The 15,191-nt window shown below is 38.0% G+C and overlaps 1 protein-coding gene across 2 annotated transcripts in view; it reads left to right on the forward strand.

Annotated features, from left to right (window-relative positions):
- Nucleotides 1-789: 789 nt before the first annotated feature.
- SLC25A16 (solute carrier family 25 member 16) overlaps nucleotides 790-15,191 on the forward strand; it is a 31,305-nt gene continuing 16,903 nt past the window's right edge. Inside the window, exons 1-4 of one of the 2 annotated variants that reach the window (XM_057736566.1) lie at nucleotides 790-1,038; nucleotides 5,983-6,075; nucleotides 10,848-10,981; nucleotides 11,757-11,820. In XM_057736566.1, the coding sequence (XP_057592549.1) occupies nucleotides 915-1,038; nucleotides 5,983-6,075; nucleotides 10,848-10,981; nucleotides 11,757-11,820 (415 nt within the window). In that variant the 5' untranslated portion in view covers nucleotides 790-914. The remainder of the gene's footprint in view (nucleotides 1,039-5,982; nucleotides 6,076-10,847; nucleotides 10,982-11,756; nucleotides 11,821-15,191) is intronic. The other variant, XM_057736567.1, reaches the window with a different exon arrangement.

A 15,191-nucleotide genomic window follows, 5' to 3' on the forward strand; every position in this document is an offset into this window, starting at 1 on the left:
AGGTATATCCACAGAAAGAGAAAGTGGGGACCAGTGTCAATAACAGGGAAGTTTGTAGTAAGTACTAACGAAAATTATAATAGACAATTTCTGAAAGAGAGGATAAAAATTCAGAACAACTCTGGTCACAAAGAATAGGAATGAAAATAGTCTAATAATACAGTGAGGCCAGGGAGAAGAAACTGGGAAGTTCCTAAGAGTTTAGAAGTCGGTGGGGAGTCATGGAATTTGAGAGCCGAGAAGGCACGGATTCAGAAAGTTCTGGCAAGGCAGAAGTGTTTGTGTAATTCGTAGGGCCCCAAAGAAGGAAGATCGTGCTTTAGCAATTATTTCTTTGGCAGAGGTGATGGGGGTGGAATTGAAGCTTAGTGGGGGGTTAGGGAGGCAGAAAGTAAAATTCAGCAAGAAGCTCTGAGAGGGCAGAGCTGATTGGGTGGGAGAGAGTGCAATTTCAGAAGTTCCTGGAAAGAGTGAGGAACTGAAGGTTGGTTCTGGAAAGGGTTCATCTTGGGGAGGTCAGAAGGCAGCCCTATGGAGGATTACAGGTCGATGCTCAACACAGGTTAATGGACTGGGGAGAGCTTTCCGAGGTGGTGGATTCTGAAAGCCCTTTTTCGCAGCCATAATTCCCTTCTTCCGCCTGTAACAGAAGGGGCCTGAAACGAAGCCAAATGCAGGGACGTGGGGCGAGGCTGGGGAGAGGAGGAGGTGTCCAGCCCAGGCCACTCCCTCTTCGGGCCTTGACCCAGGCCCCGCCCCAGCTTACGTCATCAGCCCGCGCCGCGCCGCGCCGCCGGTGGTATTCCGTCCCGCCCTAGCGGCGGTCGGTACCCTGTCACCGCCTGCTCTGGCCATGGCCAGGGCCCTTGGGTTGTGAATTAGTGACTAAAGCTCCCGACGCGGCTCTGGTCCTGATGGCGGCGGCGGCGGCGGCCCTGGCAGCGGCCGAGCCACCTCCCACGATGCCGCAGGCGGCAGGAGCCGGCGGGCCCGCAGCCCGCAGAGACTTCTACTGGCTGCGCTCCTTCCTAGCCGGAGGTGGGTGTCCGCCGGGAGGACCTGGCCGCGCACAGAGTGGCCGGGGCAGGATCCGGGGCAGGTCGGGTGTATGCGGCCGCGATGACATTCTTGGACTCTGGCTGCTCCAATGCCCTGCCAGGTGTTTGCTCGGACCTGCTGTAACCTCTAATAATCCCTTGACTAATGACAGCAGGATCCTAGGGAGGAGGGGCCTCGAGCTGTCTAGCAGCGGCTGGGGACGTGGAAAGGCTGAATCAGGCACCTATTCTTCAGGGTTGGATAGCAGGGAAAAGAGGGGAGTCCCTTCAAGGACCCCAGGGTTTCAGTGAAACATGCGGGGCACTCCTTTCTTTTCTAAAGACTATGCACGACCGAGTGTTGAATTGGGTCTTGCTGTTTGTTTAAAAGAAAATAAAACAATCAGCTTTTTAAGGATGACTGGAAAATTGTGCAGATCTGTCTACAACCAAAACCGGTTCCAGTGATTCCAGCAAACTGTGGCACAGGTACTTGATAGGTAGCTGGTGCAGCCCTGCTATTGGTGTGACTGTGGGGCCAGAAGTTTCATACTGTCTCTGAGAAATTTCTTCTGCTTTCTCATAAAGAGGTGTTTCAGTCTCTGCCCTCTCTTAGTTGACTGTCTGGATTGTCATCACTTTGTTCAGGCCGGGGCTTTGAAAAACTCCACATTATGAGGACTTGTAGAAAGATATTTGTATGCTGCAGTAGTATTATTTTGTTCTGCTGATAAAAAGGACATTTATTTATACAAGGAATAGTTGAGTGCCTGCTCTGTGTCTGCTACATGCTCGGGGTACATCAGGGAATAAAACAAAGATCCTAGAGTTTACATTAGTCGGGGACTTGTGGTGAGAAAGACAATAAGCAAAATGAAAAAATAAGTTATATAGTATTTTAGAAAATGATGAATGGAATGGGAAGAAGTAAAAAGGAGAATGGCGCAAGGAAATGGAAAGGCTATGTGGGTGCAGTATTAAATAGGATGATTCATGATAAGTCTTATTGGGAGATGACACTTGAGCAAACTTGAAGAAGTGAGGAAGTTTAGCAAGTTGATGTCTGAGGAGGAGCATTCCAGGTGGAGAGAAAAGCTAAAGCAAAGGCTCCAAAGTCAGGGAGGACCTTATCGGTTCAAAGAATAGCAGCGAGACTTATGTCGCTGGAGCCAGGTGGTGTTGATGGGGGAAGGGATTTAGAAAGTTAAAGGGGGCAGTAAATGAAAGGTCTTGCAAGCCATTGTAAAGATTCTAACTTTTACTTGGAGTGAAATAGGGAGCCATTGCAGGTCTTTAGTAGAGAAGTGACATGATACGACATATTTCCAAAGGATCACTTTGGCTGCTCTGTGGAGAATAACTGTAGGGATGTAAATATGGAAGCAGAGAGACCAGTCTGGTGGTTATTGCAGTTTTCAGATGATAGATAATGGTGGCTTGGATCAGGTTAGTAACAGGGGAGGTGGTGAAAAATTGTGATAATCTGGATATAAATAGAATAAATGATTTTCGAGATGGGGTGAGGAAGAGGGGTCAAGGGGGACTTATTTTGATCTGAGCAGCTGATAGGATGAAGTTGTCATTGACTGGAATGGGAAGCCTCTAGTTGAAACACCTTTCATAATGGTTGTGTGGGAAGATGAGGAATTCAGTTTTGGACATGTTAACATTTTCTGATGTTGACTAGACATTGGAGTAGAGTCTTGGTGGTGTGTAGGCAAGGTTAGCAACCAGGACACTCATATGTTGCTGTTGGTAATGTACGTTGGTACAACATCTTTGGAGAACTGACCTGGGTCGTTATCTATGAAGCTGAACATTTTTATACCTGCAATTGATCTAGCAGTTGTATGATCCAGCAGTTCTACTCCTAGATATATACCCAACATATCTATTTCTGCTCTTATCTGTGATATTCATAATATCCCCAAAGCAGAAGGAAACCAAATGTCCATCAACATTAGAATGTATAGCAAAATATGGTATAATCATACAGTGAAATACTATGCAGCACTGAAAATGAGTTAAATTCCTGCCACACCAACAATGTGTATGAATCTCACAAGCATAGTAATGAACAGAAAAAGCCAGATACAGTGTATACTGTGTGATTTTATTTGTATAAAGTTCAAAAACAGCCAAAACTAAATCCATGTTCTTAGAACTCAGAAGCCTGATTGGTTGTCCCTGAGAAGGAACAAATAGTGATTTGAGGAGTACAGGAGAGGGACCTCTGGGAGGCTGGTAATGTTCCATTTTTTGATTTGGGTGGTCTTCATGTGGGTGTATTTACCTTACTGTAATTCATTAGGTGGCATACTTGCACACTTTTCTCTATGTGTCTTACACTTTACTACACAAAATCCATTAAGAGGAAGAAAGAAATTGGAGGCAGCAAGTATAGGAAGCTCTGCAACAGAATCTTGATTAAGCTGTGTACTTTTTAGAACCTTGCACAATATTTTTGTTTGTTTTTATATAGTTTTTTCAAACATCAGGTTTATTAAAGTATAATTTGTATACAGTAAAGTTCATCCTTTTTTGTGTGTATAGTTGAATGAGTTTTGGCAAACATGTTTTGTAATGACCACCACAGTCATGATATAGAATAGTTCCATAACCCCCAATTATTTCCACTTTCCTTTGTACTCATGTCTTTCCTCATTTCCAGCTCCTGGCAGCCACTGATCAGTTTTCTGTCTCTATAGTCTTGCCTTTTCCAGAATGTTATATAAATGTAATCATACAATATGTAGTCTTCTGAGTCTGCCTTTCTTCACTTAGCAAAACGCATTTAAGTTTCATCCACGTTGCAGGCATTAGTAGTGTGCTCCTTTTTGTTACTGAGTAGTATTCTGTTGTATGGATTTACCAGTTTCATCTGTTGTGAAAATTTGCTTTGTTTTGTAGTTTTTTGTTATTTGAACAAAGTGGTTATGAAAAGTTGCACACAGATTTTTATAGCCATTATAGGCACTCCTGGTCCAAGCGATATGAGAAAATACCATTGAGCAAATTGCTTAACCTCCCTTTGCCTGTTTCCCTATCCTTTAAATGGTAAAATAAAATACCTACCTCAGAATGTAATGGTAATGATTAAATGAGAAATTACCTGTAAAAGCCTTGGCACAGTGCCTGCAGTTGAATCTCTTAGCCTAGTACTGGTACAAAGGAAGCCATACATGTTTTTTTATTGGTAATTAGCAGTGGTCTGGCGAATATCGTAAGTTCCTTTGTTCAAAATGAAGATAAAGGCTACTTGACCTAACTCTGTGGACTTTTGTGATGATTAATTGAGCTATAAGCAAGTAAAGATACTATTAAAGGAAACTACTTATTCAACAGATTCTAAATAATTTTTATATGATTAATTCATAATGACTGGGAAGATAATAATATAAAAAAACTGTTCTGAAGCCAGATATACCCAAATGCAGATTATTTTTAGTTTATCCTCAATTTTGAGTGGCCATGACTATTATTTCCATTTGTCCACATAAGAGAAGCTTGATATGGAAACTTATATGTGGATTTAACATTTGAGTACAAATAGGCATTTTATTTTTGGATATTTCAGAATATGGATTTTAGCATCAGTAACATGCTGAGCTATTAAGTAAATGTGTGTGGATTTTGAGTGATTTTGTCTTATGTTTTTGAAAGTTTGTAAAGTTAAGACTCTTCATTCATTCATTCATTCAACAAACAGGTATTGAGTACCTGTTAGGTGCCAGGTCCTGAGCTGGTCTCTGGGGATGCAGTAGTGAAGAGACCCACAAAATCCCAGTCCTCTTGTACCTTCCTTAACAAATATGCAATGATGAAGAGCTTAACATAATCATAAAAAAGACACCAAGGACTTTTTTAATCCACCTTTTTATAATGGTAACAAGTCATTTGGTTGAGTGCTTACTACATGTAAGTTACTTCACAAAAGTGTCTTAGTGCATTCAGGCTGCTATAACAAAAATACTGTAATCTGGGTGACTTATAAACAACAAACTTCTTTTTCATAGTTCTGGAAACTGGGAAGTCCAAGGTCGTGATGCCAGCAGATATCTGGGTATCTGGGGAGGACTTGCTTCTTTATAGCTGGCACCTTCTTGCTGTGTTCTTACATGGTGGAGCGGCCAGGGATCTCTCTGGGGCCTCTTTTTTTTTTTGGCCGCACTGCTCAGCCTGCAGGATCCTAGTTCCCCGACCAGGGATCAACCCGTGTCCTCCTGCAGTGGAAGCATGGAGCCTTAACCACTGGATAACCAGGGAAGTCCCTCTGGAGCCTCTTTTATAAGGGCATTAATCCCATTCATGAGGGTCCTAATCACCACCTCCCACCTCTAAATACCATCACTAGGAATTAGTTTTCAGCATATGAATTTTAAGGGAACAGAAACAGTCTGTAGCAAAAAGTCTTTATATATTATTGCCTTAGAAGCATGCCAGGCTAGTAGGGCTGACCTGGATTCTGATTTATGGTAAAGCCCATGTATACACTTTACTGTCATCCACATGTCTGCACAGTGGCATGTGGTAGGGACCAAATACATAATTGCTGAGTGTATAAATGAATGACTGAATTTTACAGGTAAAATTTGATTATTTCAATGAGAAGTCATCCAGAAGAAGAATATGTTATTTCAAACAGAGGTTTATAGGTGGGTAAATAAAAACCTCCAAGTGTCTGTCTCCATAGCTACATTTAGCAAGATTCCATTGTTCATCAGGAATTAGGGGGCAGATTTACACTCTTCAAACTTATTTTTAATTCTGACATGCTCAATTATTAAGTTATAGAGAATGGGGGATATACATATCCCTGCTACTGGGCAGTTCTACCCATGGAGATCAAATTAGAGATTAGAGGGTGTGCAAGCCGAATAAATAATGATTTCTATCTGGAAAGAAATGGTATGGAATTTCTTCCTGATCTTTTCAAATTTTTTAGGTATTGCTGGATGCTGTGCCAAAACAACAGTTGCTCCTTTGGATCGAGTAAAAGTTTTATTACAAGCTCACAATCACCATTACAAACATTTGGGTGAGTTAATGGATGCCAAAGATAAAAATGAAAATGTTATCCATCTGCTGTCTTGGTTTCTAGTTGTGAAAGAACTAGACACAAAAGGGAGTTTAAGTTTAGGTTTACAAGGGATGTATCCCTTATCTATTTTAATATTTTCATTTGCAATAGTGGTTATATATGTTATCATTTCAGGGTACTAATGTACTCTAAAATATGAATCAATGAAGTAAGCACTACATATTTGTTTATTGAGGTTAACAAATCACATCCTTAACAGACACACATAATAGCTCAGCTTGATTTAAAAAAAAAAATCCAATTAGTGATAGAGATAAGGTTTATTCCTTTAAACACTTAAGCATGTGTTGTAGATATCTTAGGGGAAGCAGAATCCAGTGCAATTAGTATATATAGATAAACTTGCATTGTTAAAAAAAAAATCAAGCTCTTAGTTGTTCCTTACAAACTTAAAAATCAGCTATTATAATTAACATGGACACTCTAATAATATATCATTGGTGGGAGTAAGGATTTTTTATAACCTTTTTGAAGGGCATTTTGGTAATATGCATCAGAAGTCTTGAAAAGATACATACTCTTTGGCCCTGCAATTCTAGTTCTAGGAGGTTGTTTTAAGGAAATAATCAGAAATGTGCTCAAAGATGTATATACAAGAATCAAAGAATCAAAGCATTATTTATGTTGGTTAAAAAAAATTAAAAAGAGCCAACCAAGATGTTTAATAATGGGGAATTGGCTAAGTTAAATAATAAGTATTATTTAAATGAATAAATAAATCCACATTATAGACTATTTTGCAATCACAAAAATTGTAAAAGAATATTAATTGACTAGGAAGAATGAAATGGAAAAATATTGCAAGTGGTTTAATCATATTGCTTTTTATCTAAGTAAACATGTTTAGACAAAAGGCTGGAAGGAGAAATATGAACATTAAGCGGTTAATTTTCAATGGTGAGGTTATAGGCAATTTTTTTCCTCTAAGCTAATTTGTAATACATGTTGGACATATATTAAATTTTCAATTAGAGGGAAAAAGATTTAGAAGAAAAAAATTAATCTGGACAAAGACCGAGAAAGAAGTTAGGTCAAGGCAACTAACTCATACCACTCCATTGCTTTACAGTTTCTTGCTTCAGTAATGGGAATGATGTGTGCTCTGCATGATCTGTGCATCATTTTATAAGAAAGATATTTAACAGTGTGAATAAGAATCAGTTATTTTAACAATTGGGTTTTTAAAATGTGATTTTATGTTTATTGTGGCTCATGTTCTTGTCAATATTTTTAATACTAAGTCTATTCTTCAAATTGAAAGAAAAATTTTGCTAATATCTCTGTGTCCAGAAATGAATTCTGTATCTTCATAGTGTACTTACTCATGTATGGAAAGAATCAGACCTTTGAACTTACTGAGAGATTATATAAAACTGTAAAGGAAGGAAATGATTTTCTTTTGTTGTCTCAATTGAGGGTGAAAAGGAGATGAATTATATTACCAAATATCTGGTGGTGTTTGACAGTGACCCAACATATGGATGTCTAAGCAGTATTGTTTTATTCCTTTAAACTTCTCCCCATGCTGATGTACGTTGTTTTGTTTCCTGATTTGTAATCATTAGATTACATATTCACATTAGATTTCACGCTCTACAGGGCTGCATGCCACAGGTTACCGTGTACCCTACAAGGCATGCAAAATTTGTAATAGAATTCCTGGTGTGCAACAATGAACTATTGGTGTAGTGTATGGAGTTTCATGTAGCCGCTGGGCGTTTTATTCTAGGTGCCTCCCCTTTTAATTTTGTTATTTTTACATTTTATTTATTTTTATTTTTTGAATGTATAATATTTTCACAAGTTCATAATTCAAAAGGTACAAAAGCAGATGTCTTTCTGCCTCCGTCCCCTCATTAGAATCAAGCATTTTTATAATTTTTTTCTATTTTCCTTCAGAACTTATGTATATATATACAAGCATGTGCTTATATTTTACCAAATGTTAGTTCCTGTAATCCTAGCTTGACAAAATAAGTAAAAATACAGAAAAGGATCTAAATAATACACAAGCTTGATGTAACATAGACAAGAGGACTTTGCACCCTACAGAGAATACATATTCTTTCCAAATATGCTTGTAACACATGCAAAAATTGGTTCAGTGTTATGCCATGAAGAAAATCTCAATTTCCCAAAGTAAAAATAGTGTATAGACTATATACTATTTAGTCTATATGCTGTATATAGGTTGAAGGAGAAAAATACTGTAATTATCTCAATGGATATTTAAATACCATTTGAAAGCATTCAACATTCAGTCTTCCTCTGTTTGTCTTTCCGTGTTATTTTGTTTTAGGAGAGAGTTTTGTGAAAAGCACATGGTTAGACATTACCTTTTTTTTTTTTTTAAATCTTTTTGTGTGTTTTTGTTTAAAGATTTATTATTTATTTATTTTTGGATGTGTTGGGTCTTCGCTGCTGTGCGCGGGCTTTCTCTAGTTGTGGCAAGCAGGGGCTACGCTTCGTTGTGGTGCTTGGGCTTCTTGTTGCTGTGGCTTCTCTTGTTGCGGAACACGGGCTCTAGGCACCCGGGCTTCAGTAGTTGTGGTGCTCAGGCTCGGGAGCTGTGACTTGTGGGCTCTAGAGCACAGGCTCAGTAGTTGTGGCGAATGGGCTTAGTTGTTCCGTGGCATGTGGGATCTTCTTGGACCAGAGATTGAACCCATGTCCCCTGTATTGGCAGGAGGATTCTTAACCACTGCGCCACCAGGGAAGTCCCTGGACATTGACTTTTAACAGAATTTGAGAATCTTTGCTTTTAATGGGAGAATTCATGTCTTTTAGATTTTTTTTCAGTCATAGATTTATGTTTTCTGTTCATTGTGCATTTATTGTATCCTCCCCAGCCACTCAGCCCTGCTGTTTGTTTCTTAGATTTCCTTTTTTCAAAATTTTAATTTTAATTATTTATTGGCTGCACAGCATGTGGGATCCTAGTTCCCCAACCAATGATTAAACCCGTGCCCCACTGCATTGGAAATTTTTTGGGGGGGAGCTGTGTTGGGTCTTCATTGCTGCGTGTGGGCTTTCTCTAGTTGTGGTGAGTGGGGACTTCTTTTCTTGTGGTGCACAGGCTTCTCATTGTGGTGGCTTCTTTTGTGGAGCACGGGCTCTAGGCACACAGGCTTAAGTAGTTGTGTCTCCCAGGCTGTAGAGCACAGGCTCAATAGTTGTGGCGCATGGGCTTAGTTGCTCCAAGGCATGTGGGACCTTCCTGGATCAGGGATTGAACCCGTGTCTCTTGCATGGCAGGCGGATTCTTAACCATGGCGCCATCAGGGAAGTTCTGAAGCACCGAGTCTTAACCATGGACCGCCAGGGAAATCCCTGGATTTCCTTTTTTTGAAAGAACTTTATTTCACTTCTACTAATGATTTCTGTTTAAACATTTGTAACAATCAAAGAGTTTTAGAGAATAATATAATAAACATATATGGAGTCACACAGAACTTCAGAAATAAACATTATCAGTAAGTACAGTTGAAACCTCCTCTGTGCTCCCTCATTGTCAGCCTTTCTGTTCCTGCTAGGCGGCCATTGTTCTAAATATGATTACCCTTATTTTGGAAGAAGCTTATATATTATACATACGGGGGGTGTGTGTTTGTGTGTATGTGTGTGTGTATACATATATAATAGATTCTATTTATATAGATTCTATTTATATATACATTGTGTGTGTGTATATATATATAAATAATAGATTCTATTTTTCTCCCCACCTGGCCGCACCACGTGGCTTTCAGGATCTTAGTTCTCCAACCAGGGATTGAACCCGGGCCATGGCAGTGGAAGCCTAGAATCCTAACCACCAGGGAACTCCCAAAATAGAATTCTTTTTAATACATTATTAGTCCACTTAGATATCTGCTTATTTAAAATGCTTTTAGAGTATATCTTTTCTTGGATGTTAATAAGTACCTACAGTTTTAATTTCTGGGAAGGTATCAAAAGTTTACTTGAATTCTAAACTTTGAAATGAACCCAGTGATTTACTTTCATATTTGGTCAAATTTTTGTTTGAAAAATTTGGAAAGGAACTGAATTTAAATAGTTTAATAATGGAATTTAAATAGTTTAATAATGGAATGTGGAAGTCTGTACTGCAAATAGGATTAGTGATTGACATTATTAGAATAATAAATATATCAATATATTGGATCAGAACTCAGGCCTTTGTTTATCTGTATTCCTAATTAAAGTACACTATTAATGAAAATTTGCCCCCCAACTTAAATAGTTTTTTAATTAGTAGATTTTTTGTTTCTTTTATTTAGCAGCTTCTTTCATAAACAAACCACACGTATATCTGGGTCAGTCTGGGAAACCTTCCTTCATCCTTCCAGATAGTCATCTGCAGTGCAGTATCTGGACCTTGAATATATTTCTATTAATTTTTTTTAGGATTCTGTGGACTAATATAATTTATAATAATTATAAATATAATTTACTATAATTTGTAGCTGTTCTTGCTATAGTATGTTTTATATTTTTACGTGAGGAATGTTTACATAATTTGGGCATATGATGTATTTTAAGTAGCTTTAACTGTTACATAGAAATTACTATTCATGTAATTCCTCAAGCAAAATTATGTCGTGATTGATGGCACAGTAATCTTTATCTGTGATTGTCATGAAAATTTGAATTTAGGTACTTTTCTCTGTTTTAATAGTATTTTTCTTCTAAAAATCTTTCTAAAATAGGAGTATTTTCTGCATTGCGTGCTGTTCCCCAAAAGGAGGGATACCTCGGATTGTATAAAGGGAATGGTGCAATGATGATTCGAATTTTCCCCTATGGTGCAATCCAGTTTATGGCATTTGAGCATTATAAGACGGTACTTGAACTTTTATCTTATTTTCCTCTTTTGTGTCTTTGAATATTGTACTTAATTGACAAAGGCATGTGCTTTGACCTTTAAAGTTACTTTGGATGAATGGATAAAGTATTGCCTTTTTGAAAGAATAAGACTTGTGATAGTTTAAATTTTTTAATATAACTTGGTTTTGGAGTTATCTGTTCCAGAATTGTTATTTTTAAGTAAATTGTTTATGATCATACTTATGAAGGCGAGCAAAGTATCCTTCTAGTAGCTAATAATAAGTCCATAAAATATTAATAGCTTTTTGATGTGATTCTTGTTTCTCAATTGTAGGAGAGGAACATTGCAACTTTGGATTTTCTTATTAAGTAAAATTGTGAAACCATGTTGTGAAAGTCTGTTTTTGAGTAATGCTGTAAGTTAACAGCTTTTCCCATCACACTAAGTTTCTCTTCTCTGGCTGACTGCAAGTTTATTCTCTCAAACATGTTAACATAGAAAGGAGTCTAATGAATTAAATTTCATAGGGTATCTTTAAAAAAAAGGTTTTTTTAAAATTATCATAGGGTATCTTGAAAATTAAGCAGTAGAGATTGGGAACAACATTCTAAGCTAGTCAGTCAGATAGAAGTGATGACATCAACATATCAAAACTTCATTGTCTGTAGCAACATTTTATCCCTACTGCTCCCATCCACACTTTAAGTGTTTGTGGTTATCATGTGTAGTATAGTGTATTTGGCAAGATTGCTTCTGTAAAAGTGCATAATTTGATGTTTTTGGTTTCTAGTTAATTACTACAAAACTGGGAGTTTCTGGTCATGTGCACAGATTAATGGCTGGGTCCATGGCAGGTAAGAGGAGTGGGTATTTTCTTTTTTTTTAATTGAAGTATAGTTGATTTACAATGTTGTGCCGATCTCTGCTGTACAGCAAAGTGACTCTATTATACACATATATACATTCTCTTTTTATATTCTTTCCCATTATGGTTTATCACAGGGTATTGAATATAGTTCCCTGTGCTATATAGGAGTGGGTAAGTTTTATTTCTCAAAATTAATTTTCTATTAAAATACCTAATTTGCTTTAGGTAATATGTGTGGAATTGGTTAAGTAGCACATATTTGTTTACTTCCTATGCTCAATTATGCAAGAAATCATTAATATCCCAACTCAGAGTATTTTACGGTGCGAGATGGTAAGGTATTGTCTAAACTTACAACTATGTGAAAAACATATGTTCCCTTTGACAGTTCTACTTCTGGAAATGTTTATTTTTTTCTTTCAAAAAATTTTTAAAAAGTTATAATGAGTATAGTAATACATATTCCTATACAATGAAAATAGTTCTGCTACCTAGAAGCAATCACTATTAGCAGTTTCTTTATTTCTTTTTTCTTTTTTTTATAAATTTATTTATTTAATTTATTTGTTGACTGCATTGGGTCTTTGCTGCTACACACAGGCTTTCTCTAGTTGCTGCGAGCGGGGGCTACTCCTCATTGTGGTGTGCAGGCTCCTCATTGTAGTGCCTTCTCTTGTTGTGGAGCACGGGCCCTAGGCACGTGGGCTTCAATAGTTGTGGCACGTGGGCTCAATAGCTGTGGCTCATGGGCTCTAGAGCACAGGCTCAGTAGTTGTGGCACATGGGCTTAGTTGCTCCGCGGCATGTGGGATCTTCCCAGGGCAGGGCTCGAACCCATGTCCCCTGTGTTGGCAGGCAGATTCTTTACCACTGTACCACCTAGGAAGTCCTATTTCTTTTTAAAAAAATATATATTTATTTATGTATTTGGTTGCACCAGGTCTTAGTTGTGGCAGGTGGGCTCCTTAGTTGCAGCATGTGAACTCTTAGTTGCAGCATGCATGTGGGATCTAGTTCCCTGACCAGGGATTGAACCTGGGCCCCCTGCATTGGGAATATGGAGTTTTACCCACTGGACCACTCCCAAAAGGTTTTGGTTTTTTTTAAAGGAAGATTTGATTGATTGTTCAGATTCAAAAGAAATATATCATATAAAAACATGGTGAAGTAAACTGGCTGAAAAATTGTAAAACTAGATCATCAGTTTAACATTGTAGTAATCATTGGCATTATTTTTACCATAATCTGATGTACAATTAGGTTATGCCATTTCCTCATCCTGACTCGTGGTCTTACAGCTTTTAAGCTAATGCCTCCTTTACCTTTACAAATTTCTGGATGTCCTCATTTTCTACCAACTTACCATCTTGATCACTTTGTTAATTCAATTATTTCATGTTAAGCCACTTGAAATCAGTAAGAAGACAGTGAAAAGGCTTGGAGCATGTGAGAAGGAAAGAAGAAACAAATGGAGTCAGGGAGAACAAATGGGAGGGGCAAGACAAAAGTGATTCAGATAGGGAGTACAAAAAAAATGGGAGTTATGAAAATTTACAGAAATATACAAAAATAAGATGAATAGTGATGATTTGGGAAAATCCTAGCAAAGTCTGATGTTTAACCAAATTGTTTCAGCATGATCAGGCCTTAAAATGGTCAGTCTTTTGATTCTTTTGTATATTTGTTTAACTCCTTAATATGAACCATTTCAATAAACATAGAACTAGTTTATAGATAATCTCTCCTCATTTTATTTTGTAAAATTTTCCCTTTAACAATATTTAGCAGAAGCTGTAAAATATTAAGCCAAGCTACAAAATATGTAGTTTTATAAATATCTGGATAATAAGGTATTTGCTGTGACTTAAATGTGATATTATTGCCCAAGCCTGTCTTAGGAACATCACATTTGTACTGTATTAGTTTAGATTCAGCTTAAAAGAGGCCATTTAGAAGAGAGTCACTGCCTTGACTGCCAGACATAGCTGATTTGAATACCAGTAGGTAAAAAACAAGTTAAATAGTTTGAAAATGAATAGCTTGAAAACAAATAGCTCAGATGAACAGCTCTAAATCAAATTGGCTACAATGAAGGATTGACATTTTCAATCACTGAACTGATGGAATTTCTGAACTAAAAATTAAGTTTAGAAAGTACTAAGTAAGTGTTTGAGAAGACAAAATTACAGGAAAGGCAATATATTTTGTGATATGAGTGAGAAAACTCAGTCTCAGATTCTACTCTGTGATATAGAAACTGTGTGAATTTGGTCAAGTCACTTTACTTTGAGCATCAGTTTGCTCATTTGTAAAACAAGGATTATGTGTCTACCTTGTAGGATTGTTGGTGATATTTGGCATGTGAGGATTAGAGGTGGTATTTGTAAAGTGCCTGGTATGGTTTGCTCGGCACATAGTAGACAGTCTTTATTGTTATGTGCAAACTAAAAAAAGGAAGGTTTAAAATATCACTTACAGCTAAATCACAGCCTTTCCTCCATGAGTCTAACCTGTTCTGAGCATCACTAGGCTAATCTTTTTTTTTTTTTTAACTTTTTTCAGTTACTTTATTTTTTTAAAATAAATTTATTTATTTATTTATTTATTTATTTATTTATTTATTTGCTGCATTGGGTCTTTGTTGCTGCTCGAGGGCTTTCTCTAGTTGTGGAGAGCCAGGGCTACTCTTCATTGTGGTGCGCAGACTTCTCATTGCAGTGGCTTCTCTTGTTGCGGAGCACGGGCTCTAGGTGTGTGGGCATCAGTGCTTGCAGCACATGGACTCAGTAGTTGTGGCTTGCAGGCTCTAGAGCTCAGGCTCAATAGTTGTGGTGCACAGGCTTAGTTGCTCTGCGGCACGTGGGATCTTTCCTGACCAGGGCTCGAACCCGTGTCCCCTGCATTGGCAGGCGGATTCTTAACTACTGCACCACCAGGGAAGCTCCCCCCCGCCCCCAACCTTTTCTTTTAATTTGCATCTATTTTTTGTGATGTTTATTCCAAGGCCATAAGTTTTTGTTTCTTCATTTTCTTCTGGGATATCTTTTTCTTCCATGCACCCTCCTCTTCCGGTTTAGGAACAATCTGTTCTTTTTCAGTAAGGATCTCTCAGTGTGGCAGGGAGAGCTCATGTATGGGTTGATCTGACCATGAGCTCTGTAAGTCTTTTGCCGCATCTTGGGGGCTTTGTTCACCTGGATGTGCTCAATGACCAGAGAATCTACATCAAAGCCCATAAGTTCAGCATCACTCTCTGCATTTTTGAGCACATGCAGTAAAAATTCAGCACTCTTTCTGGGCCACCGACCCTGTGTCCAGCCCCACTGTTTGGCCTTGGCACACCTACCAACTCCACTG

Source organism: Hippopotamus amphibius, chromosome 5 (assembly GCF_030028045.1).
Source record: "Hippopotamus amphibius kiboko isolate mHipAmp2 chromosome 5, mHipAmp2.hap2, whole genome shotgun sequence".
Taxonomy (NCBI): Eukaryota; Metazoa; Chordata; class Mammalia; order Artiodactyla; family Hippopotamidae; genus Hippopotamus; species Hippopotamus amphibius.